General features: G+C 50.9%; 2 protein-coding genes across 6 annotated transcripts in view; both read left to right on the top strand.

Annotated features, from left to right (window-relative positions):
- The window catches only part of LOC144040077 (rho GTPase-activating protein 21-like), a 45,152-nt gene extending 31,869 nt beyond the window's left edge, over window positions 1-13,283 (top strand). The window contains exons 6-26 of one of the 4 annotated variants that reach the window (XM_077553879.1): window positions 9-87; window positions 201-255; window positions 680-703; window positions 1,854-3,657; window positions 4,451-4,597; window positions 4,702-4,882; window positions 4,966-5,002; window positions 5,090-5,209; window positions 5,769-6,062; window positions 6,141-6,205; window positions 6,286-6,440; window positions 6,768-6,910; window positions 7,001-7,159; window positions 7,228-7,306; window positions 7,431-7,504; window positions 7,566-7,655; window positions 7,728-7,853; window positions 7,934-7,975; window positions 8,093-8,198; window positions 9,708-9,739; window positions 10,677-13,283. In XM_077553879.1, the coding sequence (XP_077410005.1) occupies window positions 9-87; window positions 201-255; window positions 680-703; window positions 1,854-3,657; window positions 4,451-4,597; window positions 4,702-4,882; window positions 4,966-5,002; window positions 5,090-5,209; window positions 5,769-6,062; window positions 6,141-6,205; window positions 6,286-6,440; window positions 6,768-6,910; window positions 7,001-7,159; window positions 7,228-7,306; window positions 7,431-7,504; window positions 7,566-7,655; window positions 7,728-7,853; window positions 7,934-7,975; window positions 8,093-8,198; window positions 9,708-9,739; window positions 10,677-11,999 (5,135 nt within the window). In that variant the 3' untranslated portion in view covers window positions 12,000-13,283. The remainder of the gene's footprint in view (window positions 1-8; window positions 88-200; window positions 256-679; window positions 704-1,853; window positions 3,658-4,450; window positions 4,598-4,701; window positions 4,883-4,965; window positions 5,003-5,089; window positions 5,210-5,768; window positions 6,063-6,140; window positions 6,206-6,285; window positions 6,441-6,767; window positions 6,911-7,000; window positions 7,160-7,227; window positions 7,307-7,430; window positions 7,505-7,565; window positions 7,656-7,727; window positions 7,854-7,933; window positions 7,976-8,092; window positions 8,199-9,707; window positions 9,740-10,676) is intronic. The other 3 variants (XM_077553881.1, XM_077553882.1, XM_077553880.1) reach the window with 3 other exon arrangements.
- A 323-nt stretch (window positions 13,284-13,606) lies between these two features.
- Window positions 13,607-18,007, top strand: apodb (apolipoprotein Db). Of its 2 annotated transcripts, XM_077553884.1 has the most exons (7): window positions 13,608-14,093; window positions 14,190-14,389; window positions 15,391-15,466; window positions 15,899-16,069; window positions 16,134-16,255; window positions 16,437-16,522; window positions 17,369-18,007. In XM_077553884.1, the coding sequence occupies exons 4-7, from the start codon at window positions 15,956-15,958 to the stop codon at window positions 17,599-17,601; spliced, it is 555 nt and encodes a 184-aa protein (XP_077410010.1). In that variant the 5' UTR covers window positions 13,608-14,093; window positions 14,190-14,389; window positions 15,391-15,466; window positions 15,899-15,955; the 3' UTR covers window positions 17,602-18,007. The 2 variants fall into 2 exon arrangements, with proteins under 2 accessions (XP_077410011.1, XP_077410010.1); XM_077553885.1 differs by lacking the exon at window positions 15,391-15,466 and having other exon boundaries at window positions 13,607-14,093.
- The last annotated feature ends 134 nt before the right edge of the window (window positions 18,008-18,141 follow it).

Here is an 18,141-nt window from a genome sequence, read left to right as displayed (position 1 = left end):
GCGCGCAGGCGATCGCATCGTGAAGGTGAACGGCGAGAGCATCATCGGGAAGACGTACTCGCAGGTCATCGCTTTGATCCAGAACAGGTGAGCCGCTCGCCCGGCACTCGTTGACGTTCTCGCACGCGTGCGTTGCCCGCCTCATCTTTTCTTTCCTTTGCCTCCACATCGTCGTCGTCGTCGTCGTCGTGGCGACGCAGCGATGCCTCGCTGGAGCTCTGCGTGATGCCAAAGGATGAGGACATTCTGCAGCTGGTAAAAAAAAAAGTTTTTTTCCATACTCCTTCGCTTGTTCATTTTCGACGATTCCACTCGGTGAATTCATTTGCCGGGCGTGGTTCATCGTTTGAGCTAACGATGTGAGTTGTGTTCGGTATCAGTACGTACTCCGAGTGGAGACTCTGAAAAAAAACGATATGGAACATCTGTCAAATTGAATTGCAAAATTGGAAGCTCAGCAAACCTTTTCTTAACGTTTCCATTTGAGCGCCTCTGACAGTCACAATGATTCGCAATATTTGCAGCAGTGCGCGACGGATTTCATATTTCCTTCATTCCGACTCCTTTCAATTCTTCCTTCTTCTTGAATGTGGCCGCAACGTGCTGTATTTTTAGCTTCCGTGTCTTTGTGCTTACCTGTTTTTTCTTTCTTCTCGCTTCTTTCGCCTGCCGACTGCAGTTTTCCCGGGACATCAGCGCTCTGGTAAGACGGCAGCAACTTTTTATTGCTCCTCCCTGAACGGCGGTAGTTTTGTAAAAATCCAGCCAACAATTTCACGCCGCCACTTGAAATTTGAAATGAAATGTCTAAACCCACAAAATATTCTCAAGAATTTGTGCCTGAAAAGACTTCCATTTGGGTTTGAATTGTCTTTTGGCCCATTTCCAGGAGTCGTTGAGAAACTCTCCTTTAGGAACATCAAATTCGCTCGTCCCCGAGCAGAGACGCAAAAAAGGCCCGAGGACGCATCCTCCAAAGGATGAAGGGAGTTTTCCCTTTTGGTTTGACGTCACCATTTTAGGCAGATTCCAGGAGTGCTTGAGAAAGATTCAGCTCAAGAAATTCGGTACGCGTGTCTATCGTGAGTCGAGCCACAAAAACGTCTGAAGAGATCTCGTGACCGCGAAGATGAAGGCAATCTGCCGTTTGAAGTGCAAATCGTCCAGCGGCCGACGGCGGCCTGGCGGCGGGCACGACCGGAACCTGAGAGCTCTCAGCAAGAGGGCCATCGATTGCACTCGTTGGCTTTGGTTTTCTGCAGAGCAGCCGGAGGAGGCGGAGTCCAAAATGGAGTTTTGAGCTGAAGCCGTCTGATTGGACTGGATCGCACCCGAGCCAATTGACTCATTGTTTGCATGAGCGACACGCCGGCGGCCAAAAGAGACACCCTCGTTTCGGGTTCTTCTCTCGCCTCGGGGCATTTTCATTTGATGACCTTTGTGTATTTCATCCGTCTTACAAGGACAAAGATTGACAGATCGTTTGCTTTTTGTTTCAGAAGTGCATTCGGCTTCCGCCTTTCATGGCCTGGTTCAAATCTGACATTGCTTGACAACGGCGAAGCCCGTCCAAACAAAAAACATCACATCATTGACAGCATTATAAACACATTCATCTATTTATTATAACGTGAACTTAGAAAAAAGGTAGCTTTACGTCACCCAACGCGATTTCAACTGACTCTGTTCATTTTCGGGATCTTTGCCGTTGACATTTGCTTCGAATGCTTTGAGGTCAACATTGGAAGATTCCCAGCGGGATCCGTCCGACGCCAATGCAGCAGATTCAGACTCACACAACATTATTTGTATGCAAGTCCAGTGACACGGTGTCCCCGTTTCTTGTCTTGCAGGCGTATTCTCAGGACGCGTACCTGAAAGGAAATGTGGCGTACAGCGGAAACGCCCACAACATCCCCGAGCCGCCTCCTATATGCTACCCCAGGGTGGAAATTAAGACTGCGGGCAAAGTGACGGAGGCAAGCGACGGAAGAGCGACTGAGAAGAACTACCCAGTGGAAATTTCGCCTCCACCGCCGCAGACGGTGGTCTGCGTGCGCAACGACAACTTGAGGACAGCGACCGCGACCCCCGAACCAGCGGATCGGACCGTGCCCTTGGCCCGGGCGGGCCCCAGCCGCAGCACGGAAGAGACCCCGCGCTGTCCTTCCACGCAAACGGGCACTCCTGCGTCCGTAGCGCCGGTTTCGTCACCTCCCGGATGTGCGCCGCTGCAGCGACTTTCTTCTCGTCCGGCGGAGATCCCCGTCAAGCGCCCTCCCCCGAGCGCGCCGCCCGGCCCGGGCCATCCCGACAAGTCTCCGCAACGAGCGTCCCCCGCCGCTGCCTCGCCGGACATTTTGTCACCCAAAGCCAACCGCTGCTCGCCCTCGCCGGCGGCCCCCTCCTCGCCGGCGGCCCCCTCCTCGCCCTCCCCTCACCAGAACATCGACTGGCGGAACTACACCACCTACAAGGACTACATCGACGCCAAGAGGCTGCACGCGTACGGCTGCCGCACCATCCAAGAGCGTTTGGACAGTTTGCGTGCCGCCGCCAACTCCAGCTCCGCCTACACACAGCAGCGCTCGTCGTCTCCGTGCGCCGGTCAGAAAGGACCGACGGCCTCTCAGCTCCGGTGGCGGAGCGCATCGACGGACCGAGGGGCCAACGGCGGGACCCGCGGCGCTCCCTTCCGAAGCGCCTCCCACGAGAGGCTCGGCGGCTCGGAGCGCAGCAGAAATTGGCCCCGCAGCGCTTCCCAAGATGCGCTGGCGTTCTCCAGCCCGGGGGGCGGGGCCAAATCTCCAGCGCGCTCTTTGGACCACCTGGGCCGGCAAGCCGCCGAGCCACGGGGTCTCGACGCTGCCGACCCGACGGCTCTGGAGGACCGTCTTCTGCTCTGCCAAGGAGAGGAAGCCCGAGCCAGCAGGCAGGGGGCGGGACAAAGACTTCTACCTCATCTCCTCCGCGCCGGCGAAGGATTATCAAACTCCTCTTTGGCCGATGAAACGTGCGGAAAGCCGCCGTTACGGACGGACGGGAAAGTGCTGAGGCCCTCGCGGCTGCCGGTGAAAAATTCCATCCCAGAAGCTTCGACTGCCACTAAAAGCGCAGACTTGCTGAAAGACCAAAGAAGTCACATGACTGGAAACCACACGGGCCGGCCGGCGCCTCTGCATCTGGACCTCAGGACTCGCGCCGACAGTCTGAAGATGGAGAGCAGGTCCGAAGCCAGTTTGGCGGGCCGCTCTTCATCTTGCTCAGGTCCCGCCTGTAAAATGGCCGCGCACAGACTGATACAAAGCGCCGCTGGCACGTCTTCCGGCACAAACGGAGCGGCGAGCCAAAAGCCAAAGTCCTGCGTGCGGCTTAATGGCGGTCCGGCGCAGGCCGTGGAAGGACTTGACGCCACGGTGGTGGTACTGAGGAAGGACAAAAACTCCGCAGCGGCTCGCGCCCGCCCTCCGTCCTGCGTCTTTGCCGTTTGTGACCAGCGAGGCGGCGCCAGCTGCAAGTCGCCGCCGTTGCTGAAGGCCGGTTCTGCCGACGCCGTGGCCTGTTGGACCGGCGCCGGCAGGGAAATGCCGCTCAGGAGGCTCGGAGGCGCTCCGTCCCCAAACTTGGACGACTCCCTGGACTCCATCCCTTTCATAGGTGAGACTCGCGAGCTCCGCCAACAAATCATCGTGTTGATATTAGCAGGCGACGTTCGAGTACGGCGCGGAGATCCACATTTCCGCATTTGCGTTTTCACTTCATTAAGGTTTTGACCCCACTGGGATTTTTGGACCTCAAACACAACATTTGATGACCGACTGTTTTGAATACTAAAGCGTCTTAAGAAAGAAGTGAGTTGGCTGTCAGGATGATGTCATCACGTCAGCTTTGCGCCCGCAAGAGCGAGTGCCCGAGCCAAACGTCTGGCATAGCCCGCCCGTCGTCTTCAAGGAAACAAAACCCAAGAGTGTGTGCGTGTGCGTGTGCGTGTGCGTGTGCGTTCTCCTGATGGCTCGGTGACATCACGGTCCAAACCAGGTTGCTGCTCATGCAATTTCCTTTTTTGCGCTACTCACAAGTCAACAAGTAGCAAACCGATATATTGGTGATGTTTACTACATTTAAGAGTTTTGATTTATTTTTTACATTTACTGAAGTACGGGAATGGAATCAGTAGAAGTCTTTTTTTTTTTTGCCACCTGTGCCTTTTCGTTATGTCGCTGATTTCCGAGTCCATTTAATTGCGTTCTTTACTTTGACGCTGACAACAAACTCAACCTTGCGTCCTTAAATGTGTCGGCTAACAACAAGAAGTGAGCGCAGATGTGAAAAAGTTCATCGCATCTTTATTCACACGAATTTCCTGTGCGAGCGCTTGTTGACTCTTATGACGACGACTCCACATTTGAAGGACTCAAATGTGTGTGCGTGTGCGTGCGTGCGTGCTCAGATGAACCCTCCAGTCCCAGCGTGGACGTGGACACAATCAACATTCCGGCCTCGGCTGTCATCTCGGCGACGCCCATCATCAGCACGATCCCGCCCAGCCCCGGCGCCACCTCGCCCTTGATGCGCCGACACATGTCGCACGACCACGGTACGCGTTCGCTCACGCAATGACGACTTGTGAAAATGACTCCATTGCTTGTTGTGGTCTTTTTTCCCAACTTGAATTTTGGCCAACTGTTTATTTCCGACCAGGCAAAACGGAATTTCCGATACCTGAGCGGTTTCATGTTAAAAGGACTTTTCCTAATGACGTTGTCACCCCGGAAACAGATTCCCTCCGGCTCACCATCATCGAGTCGGATTCCGGAGGTAAAACCGAGCGCTCGTTGTCATACGACGAAGGCTTGGACAACTACCGTGAAGACGGCGCAGGGTGAGCGTCGCCATTGACGCAAATGAGACAAATTGGATTGCAAATCTTTCTTTCTCATTGTTGTACTTGTTGTGCTGAATTAGGAGGTCGTTGATGGGCGGACTGAAAGGCCTCAGAAAGGTGAGGCCAACCCCAACAAAGATGGAATCCAGACGATCCGTGGCTACGTGACAGCTGACTTGAAAAGAGACGTTTTGTTCCCCGCAGGCGATGGACAGGTCATCGGAAGATTCCGGATCCAGGAGGGATTCGTCGTCCGACGTCTTTTGCGACGCCGCTCGCGAGGGTCCGTTGCATTTCAAGCAGCTCAATGCAGACAAGGGAAAGGTACGTCGTCAACGTCAACGTGTGGCAGCTGAAATCAAATGTGACAAGTCAAAATGGTCTCAATAGGCTGAAATCATTATGTTGTGTTTTACGTTCTTTGACCCCGCCCACATCTTTTAACGTCTCCCTTAGCATCCGTTCTCACTTTCTTGCTGTGAAGAAATGCGATATTGAATGTAAATGAACATAAAACGGACCCAGAAAACCAAATGCACGTCGACATTGTATACTTGCATGCCAAAATGTTCAGCCGACGATTCATATCATTTCATCCAAAGTCTCGTAGCTTAATGCTAGCAAATCATGTGTAATGCCGCGGACGGGCTCATGGAAATCAGCGTTGATGTTTGTGCCAAACCTTCAGTCAAGCGCTTCTTAGCGACACGCGGACACATCGTCTGCCTTTCTTCTTGCTGTTAATTAGGCCGCTCAGTGCTGCCCTGCAAGTTGTGGCGCAATGTGGTACTACGCTCAAACGGCACAACCCTAAATTCAGATTTGTGCAAGTATTTGTCCACAATTTTGCCGCCGTTGAACTGCCGTGCGACTGTTTTGTCAGCGCGCCGGCGTGCGCTCCTGGAAGCCGATGTACGGCGTGCTGCGAGGTCACTACCTGTGCCTGTACAAGGACAAGAAAGACGGGCAGGCGCACGCCAACTGCCAGACGTCGGACGAGCCGCTGGCCATCAGCGTGCGCGCTTGCCTCATCGACATCTCCTACAGCGACACCAAGCGCAAGAACGTGCTGCGTCTCACCACCTCCGACTGCGAGTGCCTCTTCCAGGCCGAGGACCGCGAGGACATGCTGGCCTGGATCCGGGTCATCCAGGAGAACAGCGACCTGGACCGGGAGGTGGGGACGAGGACGGACGGCCGGCGGGGACGTTTCCCGCCACTTGCGCGTTCATCCTCTCTTGCTTTCTTCTTTCAGAACGCAGCCTTCACCAGCCACGACCTCATCAGCCGCAAGATCCGCGAGTACAACAACTTGATGAGGTAAGCGACGCCGGCTCGCCCGCCTCGTCTCGCGCGGGTCCCGCTGAAGCCCACCGCGGGACCTTTGGTCTCTTCCTCAGCCCGACGGGCGGCAAGACGGAGCCGTCGCCTCGCTCGTCTCGACAGTCGCTCAGCATTCGCCAGACGCTGCTGGGGGGCAAAAGCGACGGCAAAAGTCCGAGTCCGCACTCGCGCTCGCCCAAACCCGAGCAAGACAAGAAGAACGCCCACAAAGGTCAGACTTGTGCCGCATCGCTGGCTGTTTGTATTGTGATGGATTTTTATTGGCTCGTCTAACGTTTGACAGGCAACAGAATGAAAGAACAACAAGAAACAACAACAACAGAGAACAATGGCAGTAAAAGACGACAAAAAGGAACATCCAATAAATTGCATGTTCCTCAGAAGGAACAATTTGGCAATGAAGCCGATATTTGTCCGCCCTTTTGGCCGCTCGTGAATGATTGGCAAATCTTGAAAATGTGCCGCGTGCCGACGCTGGCGTGATGTCAGCGAATGTCAGCGATGTCAGGACGTCAACAGGCTTGACTTGTGCCCGCAGACGACAGCAGCCCCCCCAAGGACAAGAGCACGTGGAGGAGGGGCATCCCGGGCCTGATGAGGAAACCCTTTGAGAGGAAAGCGCCCCCCGGGGTCACCTTTGGCGTCAGACTGGACGACTGTCCTCCCGCGCACGGCAACAAGGTGCGGCGTCACGCCAGCCGTTCGGAACCCGAACCCGAACCCGAACCCTGGCCGTCCAAAGTCCAAAGCCGGCTTCTCTTCTTTTCTCAGTTTGTGCCGCTGATCGTGGAGGTTTGCTGCTCGTTGGTGGAGGAGCGCGGCCTGGACTACACGGGCATCTACCGGGTGCCCGGCAACAACGCCGCCATCTCCAACATGCAGGACGAGCTCAACCACAAGGGCATGAACGACATGGACGTGCAGGACGACGTGCGTCAACGTCAACGCGGCCTCGTTTGCCGTGGGACGCTCTGGGTTGACGTTTGTCCGTTTTTCAGAAATGGCGAGATCTCAACGTGATCAGCAGCTTGCTGAAATCCTTCTTCCGAAAACTCCCCGAGCCTCTCTTTACCAACGGTATGCGCCGCAGTCTCCGCGCCGCAGTCTCCGCGCCGCAGTCTCCGCGCCGCAGTCTCCGCGCCGCAGTCTCCGCGCCGGCCTGTGGTTGGCGAGTAACTTTTTGTCTTGTGCGGCCCCGCAGATCGCTACGCCGACTTCATCGAGGCCAACCGAATCGACGAGCCGGTGGAGAGGCTGAAAGTGCTCAAGAGGCTGGTGGGTCCTTTGATGGCTTCCTGTTTGTGTCCGGACGGCAAATTTATTATTATTATTTCAGCTTCACGAGCTGCCGCGTCATCACTACGAAACGCTCAAGTTCCTCTCGGCTCATCTGAAAAGCGTCGCAGACAACTCGGAGAAGAACAAGGCGCGTCTTGCCTTTGCGTTCTTTCCAAACGAGCGCATGAGACCAAATTTGACGCTCGCTGTTTTTTTCTAGATGGAACCGAGGAACCTGGCCATCGTGTTCGGTCCCACCCTGGTGCGCACCACCGAGGACAACATGACCCACATGGTGACGCACATGCCCGACCAGTACAAAATAGTGGAGACCCTCATTCAGAATGTGAGACCCCCCCCCCAACCCAACCCAAATACCCCCCTTCCCCCACCGGACATTTGTTGACGTTTGTAATGTTCCCTCAGTACGAGTGGTTCTTCACTGACGAAGGCAACGGAGATCCCGTGGTGAGCATTTTCATCCCAAAGTTGTGCTCGTGGTCGCCGTCGTCCAATTCGCTTCCAAACGTGTTTTTGGAGTTGAGAATGAAACATTGTGAAAGCTCTTGTGTGGCCCGCCCGCAGACGCTTTTGCACGAGGAGAGCGCGGTGGAGTCGCAGCCGGTCCCCAACATCGACCACCTGCTCACCAACATCGGCCGCACGGGGACGTCGCAGGGAGAAGTTTCGGGTAAGGGTGACGGCTGATGAAGCTCTTTGGCGGAGCGCCGCCCGCCGTGCTTCCCGACCGGTTGAGACGCGCCGCGGCGCTCCGCAAAGCATCTTTGAATTTCTGAGCATCTGCCCGTGACCGCGTGCGCTCAATTTCTTCTTTTGAGATCTGCCGGCCGTTTGCTTTGTTTTGCTGCTGCTGTGACTAATGTTGTTTGCAGTGTTCCCAGTCAAAAGGCCACCTCTCGATCCTTCTGTCTCTACTAGTGAGGCTCTGTCGGGTGTCCTAAAGGCTTTGCCGCCTTTCACACATACTGATCTTGACACAGGCCAAGTGGGCGGAGCCTATCACGCCGTGATGTCACTGATGGACTCAATAATGTCCGTGATGGACAGCTGGAACTGTAGGAAGAAGGAGGATTGTTGCCCGCGGTGTAGCTGCCTAGTCTGCCGGAACCCGCACTTCTTTTAAGACGCACAAAAGCAAAACACAAAAAAGGGTAACAAAAAGAAAGGAGAAGCACAAAAAACGGAAGGCAGCTACACGGTACGGTACAGCGCCCCCCTGTGGTGGCTTTTCTGTCAGCATCTGAAAACGGCTCTCCGCTGTCTCTCCTCACTGTTTCATAGCTGGCCCGCCGGCGCGGGGGAGATGGCACGGTATGCACCCGCCCGTCATACCACCATTCGTACTGCAGGGGGCGCAGAGGGGCACATTAGCCGCAAATTTGAACAGCCAAGACCAGGACCACTTTAGGTGGACGCCAGGACCCTTTCCGGGCCCCCAACTTCCCGTCTCGTGTGGCGTCCTCTCCTCATTGGCCGAGCCCCTCTGTGACACCCCCCCCCAACAGCCGCCCACCTCGTCGCCACACATCACTTTTGTCATGGCAACCACTCGTCTACATTGTTGTGTGTGTGTGTGTGTGAGCATTATCAAAACCAGGGGAGGGATTAATGTCGAGCTAGCGTCCACATAGGCAATTCTCGGGGGGGGGGCTTTTTTTTTAAATATATATTTTCACTAAATTTCAGTTTGTGGAAATGAAAGCCCTAAAAAATACCAATATTTGTTTTGGGGAGTTATGTTCTCAGTACTTTATTTATTTTTTAAATGTTCCTTTTACTCAAACATAGAAAAACACTTCAGACCGACATTTCTTTGGCTTTAGTTTATTTCATTTTTTGCCGTCCAAACAAACTCGAAAGTGGTCATAAGTGCAAAGGAAAGCTGGGGAGATGTTAGTTAGCACAAGTTAGCACAAGTTAGCACATCATCATCGTCTCACTTTCACGCTTGTTGTGTTGACATGCTCAGTTCAAAGTTGCCTCAGCAGGGGGCGCTGTCTCCCTCTGTCCTGCTGTTTGGAGTGTTAGCATGGCCTGCGTGCGCGCGCGCGTGCGTTCACTGACGACATTGTGTGCTCTCATCACTCCATCAACATGCTCCTCCTCTTCTTCGTCCATCACTACGATGATGAGTTCACATCATGCACGCCTAATGTGACTTTTTTTCCCCCCCCGGCAGATTCTCCCACCAGTGACTCGGTCAAGTCAAAGGTGAGTTGATGACTTTGTGTGCGTGTGTCAATAATAAAACTATTCTTACTTGTTTACAACTGCTTACAACTGCTGTACTGTATATGTTTAGAGTACATAATTGGGCTGGAAAAATGTCATGTGAAAATGTTTAAGAGAAAAAAATCTTGGATGTTTTCATCCTTGAATTCTGAGAGAAGAAATTATTTGAATCCTTGAAATATCAATTTAAAAAATAAAAATAACGTGAAATAAGAATCGAATATACTCAAATAATAGCAACTGGAAAAACGGTACCAAATAATATTGACTGTTTTGGCCTCTTGGGGGCAGTGTGGTGCCGTGCAGCCATAGTGTACACACAGTGAGTACAGAAAAAAGTTCAGATTTACTTCTATTAAAATAGTTCGTTTTTCACACATTGGGAAGAATTTGTGTTATCTTACCTGTGTGTGTGTGTTCCCACTGCATTTGTGTGTGAATATTTGTTATGTGAAGGAAAACACTCCCGAAGACGATGCTAACTTCCAGTTAGCGTTTGAATGGGATCCTCCCTTCCCTTTTAGCATTAGCGCTAGGATAGCGATGCCATAGTTTTGTATTAAATATACAGTGGATGTTATTCTTACTGTCGTGTGTTTAATTTTACAGTTAACTCCAACTGGGATGTCGTTATACGGCTTAAAGGATGCTTAAGGGCCAACGGAATAACCTGAATAGCATACGCTACGCTTGCTAGTTGCTTAAGCTACGTAAGCAAAATGATGCATTTAGGGTACATTTACACCGTCGGAAATTTCGGCTTTCTTCGATGATAAAGTTTTAAGGGGAAAATAGTTGGCAGATGTTTAAACGGCGACCGATTAATCCGTCGGGCCCCTTTTTTTTTTTTTTTTGGTGGAAAACTAAAATTACGGTTTTCTGTTGTCATGCCTGAAAAATGTTGTTTTGATGTCAGGCTTCGTGGGGCTCTGGTAAGGATCAGTGCAGCCGAGAGCTTCTGGTCTCGTCCATCTTTGCCGCGGCCGGCCGCAGACGAAAGAAGTCCAAGGACAAAGCGCAGCCCAGCAGCTCCGACGACGACCTGGATGCCGTCTTCCCCAACAAGGAACTCCAGAAGGCGGAGCTGCAGACGAACGCCGTGAAGGATGATGAGAACGGCGGAAGCGGCGGAAGCGGCGGAAGCGGCGGAAGCGGCGGAAGCGGCGAAACACCCCAAACCAAGAAGGACCGCTCCCCGGACGTCCGTCGAGGAAAAGCCTCGTCCTCCTCCGACCCTCCGTCATCCGACCTCGGCACCCTCCACTCCGGAGCCAAAACGTCGACGGCGGGAGCCGGCGAGCTGGACGTGAGCTCCATTACCTCCGACTACTCCACCACCTCGTCCATCACCTTCCTGACGGGTGGCGAGTCGCCGGCGCTCGGCCCCGAGCCGCAGGGCGGCGAGGAGGCCGACGACGAGCGCAGCGAGCTGATCAGCGAGGGCCGGCCCGCCGAGACGGACAGCGAGAGCGACTTCCCTGTCTTCGCGCCGGGCAGCGGCGGCCAGTCCACGCCGTGCCCCGAGAAGGACAAAGAAGGCGGCAGAAGCAAGATGGAGGGCCGGCGGCTCTTCCTCACGCACAAGATGATGGAATGCGACACGCTCGCTCGCCGCCGCTCGCTGCGCAATAAGACAGACAGCGAGTCGGCGGCGGGCGGCGAGGGCCGAGCGGAGGCTTCCACGCGGCTGGCGCGGGTCCTGGAGGTGATGAAGAAGGGCCGGTCCACCGGCAGCCTCAGCTCGTCGTCCCGCAGCGAGTCGGAGCCGTCGGAAGCGGCCGCCTGGCACCTCAAGATCACCGAGCGACTCAAGTCGCGGCTGCGTGCCTCCTCCTCCGACGACATGTTCCCCCCCAAGAGCCGAGCCACCGACGGCCGGCGCAGGAACAACATCCGGCGGCGCCACACCATGGGGGGCCAGCGGGACTTTGCCGAGCTGGCCGCCATCCACGGCGCCGAGCGGACGTCGCTGCTGGAGCGCCTGAAACCCCGGCGGGCCTCGCAGGACTTCAGCATCCGCGACTGGTTCGGTGGCGAGCGCGGCCGAGGGGGCGGCGACTCGGGAGACGCCGGGCCGGTTTCACCCCCGCCGGCCCGCGCAGAGGCGGTGCCCAAAGCCGTCCCCGAGGACGCGACGCCCGCCAACGGGAAAACCAAATCTACACTCGGGGACGACGCGCACCCTCACAAACTGTCGGGGGCGCAGGTGGTGCGCTCGCGCTTCTACCAGTACCTCTGACACCCCCCCCCCCCCCCCACACACACACACACACAAAGAAATAAATAAATAACACACCAGGATGAATGTGTTGTTATCGTACGAATGTGCTCTCAGCTGCACAGTAGTTGTTGTTTTTTTCTACAAAGTTTATTTGTAAATAATGTGTACAGCTGCCATCTTTGCGACTGGCAGACTTGATGATGCGCATCTCTGGCCAGACTGGAACTCAACAACACTCCTCTGGAAACACCACATCCGCGCTTTTTTTCCCGCTTTTTCAAGAAGAATGTACAAGTTTCTTACTTGGGCGAACATCATTTACAGTGTAGCGCGTTCCTCCGCTTTTTGCAAGGAATAAGAACAACTGAAAAAATGGCTTTAATGGCCTATAAAAGCCATACGATGGCAGCAAAGCACTACTTTTCTATTCGACTGAAAACCACAGAAAATGGAACTTTACGAGTAATTTGACACCCCATGCCCAGCCTTGCAAATGCCTATAGATGCCACAAGATGGAGACAAAGCACTACTTATGTGAAAATGTTTGGTCTCAACTGACACAAAATGCTTCCTTGACATCAATTTGCCACCAGATGGCGTCAAAGTAATGCTTTAATGATTTGGCCATCTTTTTTTTCCAAGAAAACACCCCCAAAAAAGCATATTGGCGATTTTAAAACCGCAACTATGCGGGCACATGTGCTTGAAGACACACTGTGTGGACATAAGTATTGGGTCGGACGCACCTTTCCCAAATGAGAATCATCAAAAAAGACCAATTCTTAGCAACTGTCGACATGGTACGCGCGGTAAGGAAGCAAGGCTCAAATTGTGAGCTGCGTCCTGTGGGAATGTCTCACTCTTACGTTTGTTTGTTTTTGCTACACAAACGCAACAGCCAGAGAATAGCTTGACAAATATATTAGAATTCTATCAAATAAAAAGAAAAGTCATGAAATGTTGACCTGTAATACTTTTGTGTACGGTCCCTTTTTCTATTTCCAACCTCTGTCCGGTTATTGTCCCAGATGGACATTTTATGTCAACGTGTGTTTTTTGTCCTCCAAAAAGAAAAAGTGCCTCTCTTTTCCGCCCTGTTTTGTAACTGTTTGTACAAGCAGTTGTTTTTGAAGAAGGAATTAGAAGTTGAGCATTCCAACAGGTTGAGCTTCGTCTCTTTCTTCATTTGGAAAGTTTCTCCAGAGACGTGAAGCAGTTGCATGTGTTGTTTGCATCTTGCCAGTGCAATGTCCCCCTCTAAGAACACTGGAAATAAATCATCTTTATTATTATCATTATTATTATTGAGTCTCTCTTTTTAGATGTACCACAGTTTCAGGAGAATATTGACAAAACCTGCAACTCACATCAGTGTCTTTCCAGCCCCAATATAATCCTAAATTGGCAAATCCCATGTATAATTTCAAAAGATACTTAATATAGTACTCATAATGATATAACATGTAGTCACGTGGTACACAGTTACGGCAATGCGTCAGAACCAGGAAGCTCGCAGAATAACATCCGGGTATTTCGTCTGTTTGCATACTTGCAATTGGCCGCGACTGATGACGTTTCAAGACATCACAAGAACGTAAATACGGACAAGAATGCAGATTGAGAAACGGCCTTTACTTTCCACAAGTCAGGGAACAAATTACGACCTGAATTTGTTTCCCTTGACCTTGTTTTGCCTTCAACCCAGAAGACACTCTTCTTCTACTGTTACCTCTGCTGCTTTAGTAGAGTAGAAGAAGAAAATTGACAGTCGAAGAAAGAGGCAGGTAAAATCAAGGGAACTAAATTAGAGTCGCATCTTGTTTCCTGACTTGTGTTAAATAAACGCATAGTAGAGGATCAGATAACGACTCGTTTCTCATCTTTCAATTTCGAATTTTAAACAAGAAACGGGAGACCGCTCGTTCCCGTTCAATGGGGCCAGCAACAGTGCCTCCACATGGACGGAAGTGGAGCGGGCTTTTAGACGCTTGAATATCTGACGACCAAAAGGGAATATTTTGAAACGGTTTCAAAAATAAATGCTCGTGCGCGACGATCCGCAAACGCATATTGAACAACTACTCACCAGCAGAATTGTGCTTTTACGAATGGTGAGCCGTGATAAATGCAACAAACAAACACGAGAAAATCACGAACGTGTTTGTGGATGTGGTAAACGTGGAAATCACAACTTTATTTGTGTGCAGAAGAGAACAACTGAGCAGCCGCGAGACCAGGCGCGTGCCAGTCAAGCCAAGCAGACGCTGCTCTGGTCAGACGACCAATCAGCGTCGACTTGTGATGTGACGTCACGTGGTGAACGCGACCCCGCTGCCAAATTGCCATTCGGAAAAGTACGGGCGAGAGTTCAGGCCGGAGGGTTCCGATTCAGATTCATCCCATCAAGGTAAGACGCTCTCACCCGCTACATGATGGCAAATACATGAACCTTTTTATTCCTTCATTTCAAAAGCTTTGCATTTCAATTGCATGCATGTGCGTGGATGTTCACGAGTTCAAAACAGTAATAGTGAAGAGAAAAGAGAAGAGCAGATTAGTTTAGTGGAGTTAAATGGCTTGCTTGTAAATATGCTGATGTAAATGGACGAGTTTAAATAAAAGTCAATAACAATTCTGGTTATTATTTAATCGTGTATATCAAAATTTATAGAAACATGGTCTACGTATATAGACTTTTTTTAACCTAATTCTGGTTACTTAATTCTGCCTGTTAGCGAGAGACACCACATCGTGATAACTTACATTGATGTTTCTGCATTTGGCAATTTATTATTATATTATATTATTAGTATGGGATTTTTTTTAATCGGTTTTAGGTGAACTGATGAATACACACACGCTCGCACGCACGCACACACACACACACGCACATACACATTCTCACCCACATACAAAATATATATATATATATATATATATATATATATATATATATATATATTAAAAAATTAAAAAAAAAATTTATGATAAAAAATGATGACATGATGACATGTCAAATCGAATGAACAATACTGAGCTCTCCATAAAAAAGAAAAGAGGAAAAAAAGGAGAAAAAATATATATATTTAATCGTGTAAAGAAACGCCCACTTGCGTGTCAAGCAACTTGTTCAACCAGTTGTTGGCTGAGCGCGCGCGCGCACACACACACAATGTTGTCAAGTACAATGTGGCGTCTCAGATTGCTAAAAATGCGATAAGAAACGGTGTGAAAGGCAACAGCAGGATGCCAATGTAAGTTTATTTCTAGTTTAGGAGACCACGGAAGGGACATTTCCAACATTTTCCTGGTCAGCTTTTGTGTGCACATCAACATTCTGGAGCTGTGTGGAAGGGTGTAAATGTAGGATTGTTTTGTAAATTTGGTCCTGAATGAATTTTCTCTCAGGATCAAGGTTGATCTCAAGTGAATTTTTCCGGCTTCAGCGGGAGCATTAGAGGGGACACGATCGACCGTGTGAAAGGTAAACAACAGCCAAAATCTCAACAGGATGGAAACGTGAAATTTCAAAGTCACATTTCCAAAATTGGAATGTTTGTAAGCTACTGTTTGTGTGGAAATGTTGCCAAATGAGAATGCTAAGGACGTGAATTTTTTTGCAATTATTGCACTTTCCAAAGTTGTATCGTAGCCAGCGCGGGATTGGAAGTCAAAATCCACAAATAACCGACCCAGTTTGTTGGTCCGTCTTTTTCTTGGGCTTGAAACTAAGCCACACGTTTCACGCTGTCAAAGGTAGTACCACATTTGGTATGAAGTCTGCATGAAAGGCACTGAAGACCAGAACATTTGTGTGAAATTGAACACACGATGCTTCTTGTTCAGATCAGTGGTATCCAATGACTTTGTTTTACACGTTACACGCAGAACATGAAGCTGTTTTTTTTTTCTTCAGGATCTCTGCGTGAAACGGGTTCGATTCTTCTCACTTTCTACCGCTTGGAAAAGAAGCATGTTGGCGTTGTGCGTCCTCCTGGCGTTGTTGCCGTCTCTGACCTCGGCGCAGACGTACCGCTGGGGGGCCTGCCCCACCCCCAAAGTGCAACCCAACTTCAACCTCCGGCAGGTAACCAAGATGGCGTCGGCGCTCGCCTGGCCGTCGCTGACCCCGCCCCCTCCTGACCTTTCAGTATTTGGGCAAGTGGTACGAGATCGCCAAGCTGCCGGCCAGTTTCGAGAGGGGGAAGTGCATCGAGGCCAACTACGCCGTACGGCGGGACGGAACCATCCGAGTGTTAAACTCGCAGTTCTAGTGAGTTTCTTGTTTTCATCGATTGGAGGAAACGTGTTTTCGCTAACACGTTCCCATGAAAAGTTTGCAATTTGTTCCACTTGACAGCCACGAAGACGTTTGTCCTTCATTTCATGAGCACAATTGTTTGCTGCTCCAATGAGCGATCCATTTTGCGCGTGCGTGCGTGTGTCTGTTTTAGTAAAGAGAAGGTGCGGACAGCGGAGGGGACGGCGGTGGTCCACGACCCGAGAGAAGCCGCCCAAATTGGAGTCAGCTTCTCCTACTGTAAGTCATTTGTAAATCATACACAAGTTGCCGTGCCTCATTTCGGTCACTTCGCCAGCCATGACAAAAGACGCACAATAACGACAAATACACGCAATCCGCATCTTTTCGTTGTTAGTCTTGACAATGGACGCCTGTTTGGTCAAATGTAATCTGGCGCCGTCGTCTCTCAGTGGTCGTCTCTGTCCGCCTTAAGTGGATCCTGCGAGGACTTCATCACATTCTGATGACATCCACAAGGAACGATGACCTCACAATAGTCACATTTTCAACATTTCAGTGGCAACTTGTGTTTTATTTTGTCCTCGTCCTTAGCTTGTCACTAGCTAGTAGTTAGCTTAGCTCCTCTGCCAGCAAGACAGTAGAAGTCAGCAAACCCAAAATATTTCATCTCTTTATTTTGTTGTCATTCACTGGTTTAAGTCCCGATGTCTATCATAAAAAAACAAATGCTTTGCTAACTGGTTAGCATGCTAGCTAGCTAGCGGCTCTAGCATCTATCTATCTATCTCTCGTTCCTTTTACTAACGGAGATCGACGATACATAATTGTTGATGTGTGCTTCACAAAATGTAGCCTGCTGACCGGTTAGCACAGGCTCGCCTGTCATTAAAAATACTTTGGAACTCATCATTGCTTGTGGATATTGAATCCATCTCAACCGGACTGCGGTGGTCTCCGGTCTGTCCTGACCGATCCTTGTCGCGCCAACTGATGAAGCTTTCTCAGATGAGGCGAAACGTCTTGTAAGACGAGCAAAACAGTCCGGTTGTGATCAATTCGGCGTCTGTATTGTTTTGCTAATCATCATCACAATTAAGTCTCGCTTGGGCCTTCCGTCTGCAGTCACCCCCTACAGTCCGTACTGGATCCTGAGCACGGACTACGGCAGCGTGGCCGTGGTGTACTCGTGCACGGACATCCTGCGCATCTTCCACGTGGAGTACGCTTGGATCCTGGGCCGCTCGCGCTTCCTGCCGCCCGAGACGGTGCGCTACGCTCAGGACCTTCTGCTGACGGAGGGCGTGGACCTCTTTCGCATGACCGAAACCGACCAGACGGGCTGCAAGGACGACTAGCACGTCGCGAGGGTCGGGGTCCGAGTATTGGCCGGAAGCGACGCTGACGTGCGAAACCTCAAACCCGGAAGTCGGAAGTCCGTGGCAAATGTTGGAAATGCTCTAGACGGGAAAAATGGAATTAGCACAGCTGCAAACCGGACGCTCGTTGAAAACAGCCAGAGCAGAAACGCATACAAACACGTAAAGTGCTTTTCATTGGACAGCCGTGACGTGCTAACGTTAAGCTAGCTTTTATAAATAAATACACCTTTTTTTTGTGATTTATTTCAACTTCATTTAGCTGCTCACTGACAAAAGGGGAAAAATCGACTAACAACGGAATCTGATGTTGTAATAGTATTTGTGCAACATTTTGTATCAGACTACTTATGCTTACAATAAATATGGCGTGAGTTAAGAAATGTGTTGGTGTCCTCAATGTAGCTTTTTCTATGAGATGAAAGTATATCTGTTACCTTTTAAGGTTTAAATGTATCTTCACTGGTCACTTCATTAGGTACACTTTTGCAATCAAGAACAAACATAAGAGCTTCAATT

This window comes from Vanacampus margaritifer, chromosome 20 (genome assembly GCF_051991255.1).
Source record: "Vanacampus margaritifer isolate UIUO_Vmar chromosome 20, RoL_Vmar_1.0, whole genome shotgun sequence".
Taxonomy (NCBI): Eukaryota; Metazoa; Chordata; class Actinopteri; order Syngnathiformes; family Syngnathidae; genus Vanacampus; species Vanacampus margaritifer.
The sequence above is the reverse complement of the archived record's forward strand: the minus strand, read 5'-3'. Positions and strand labels throughout refer to the sequence as shown.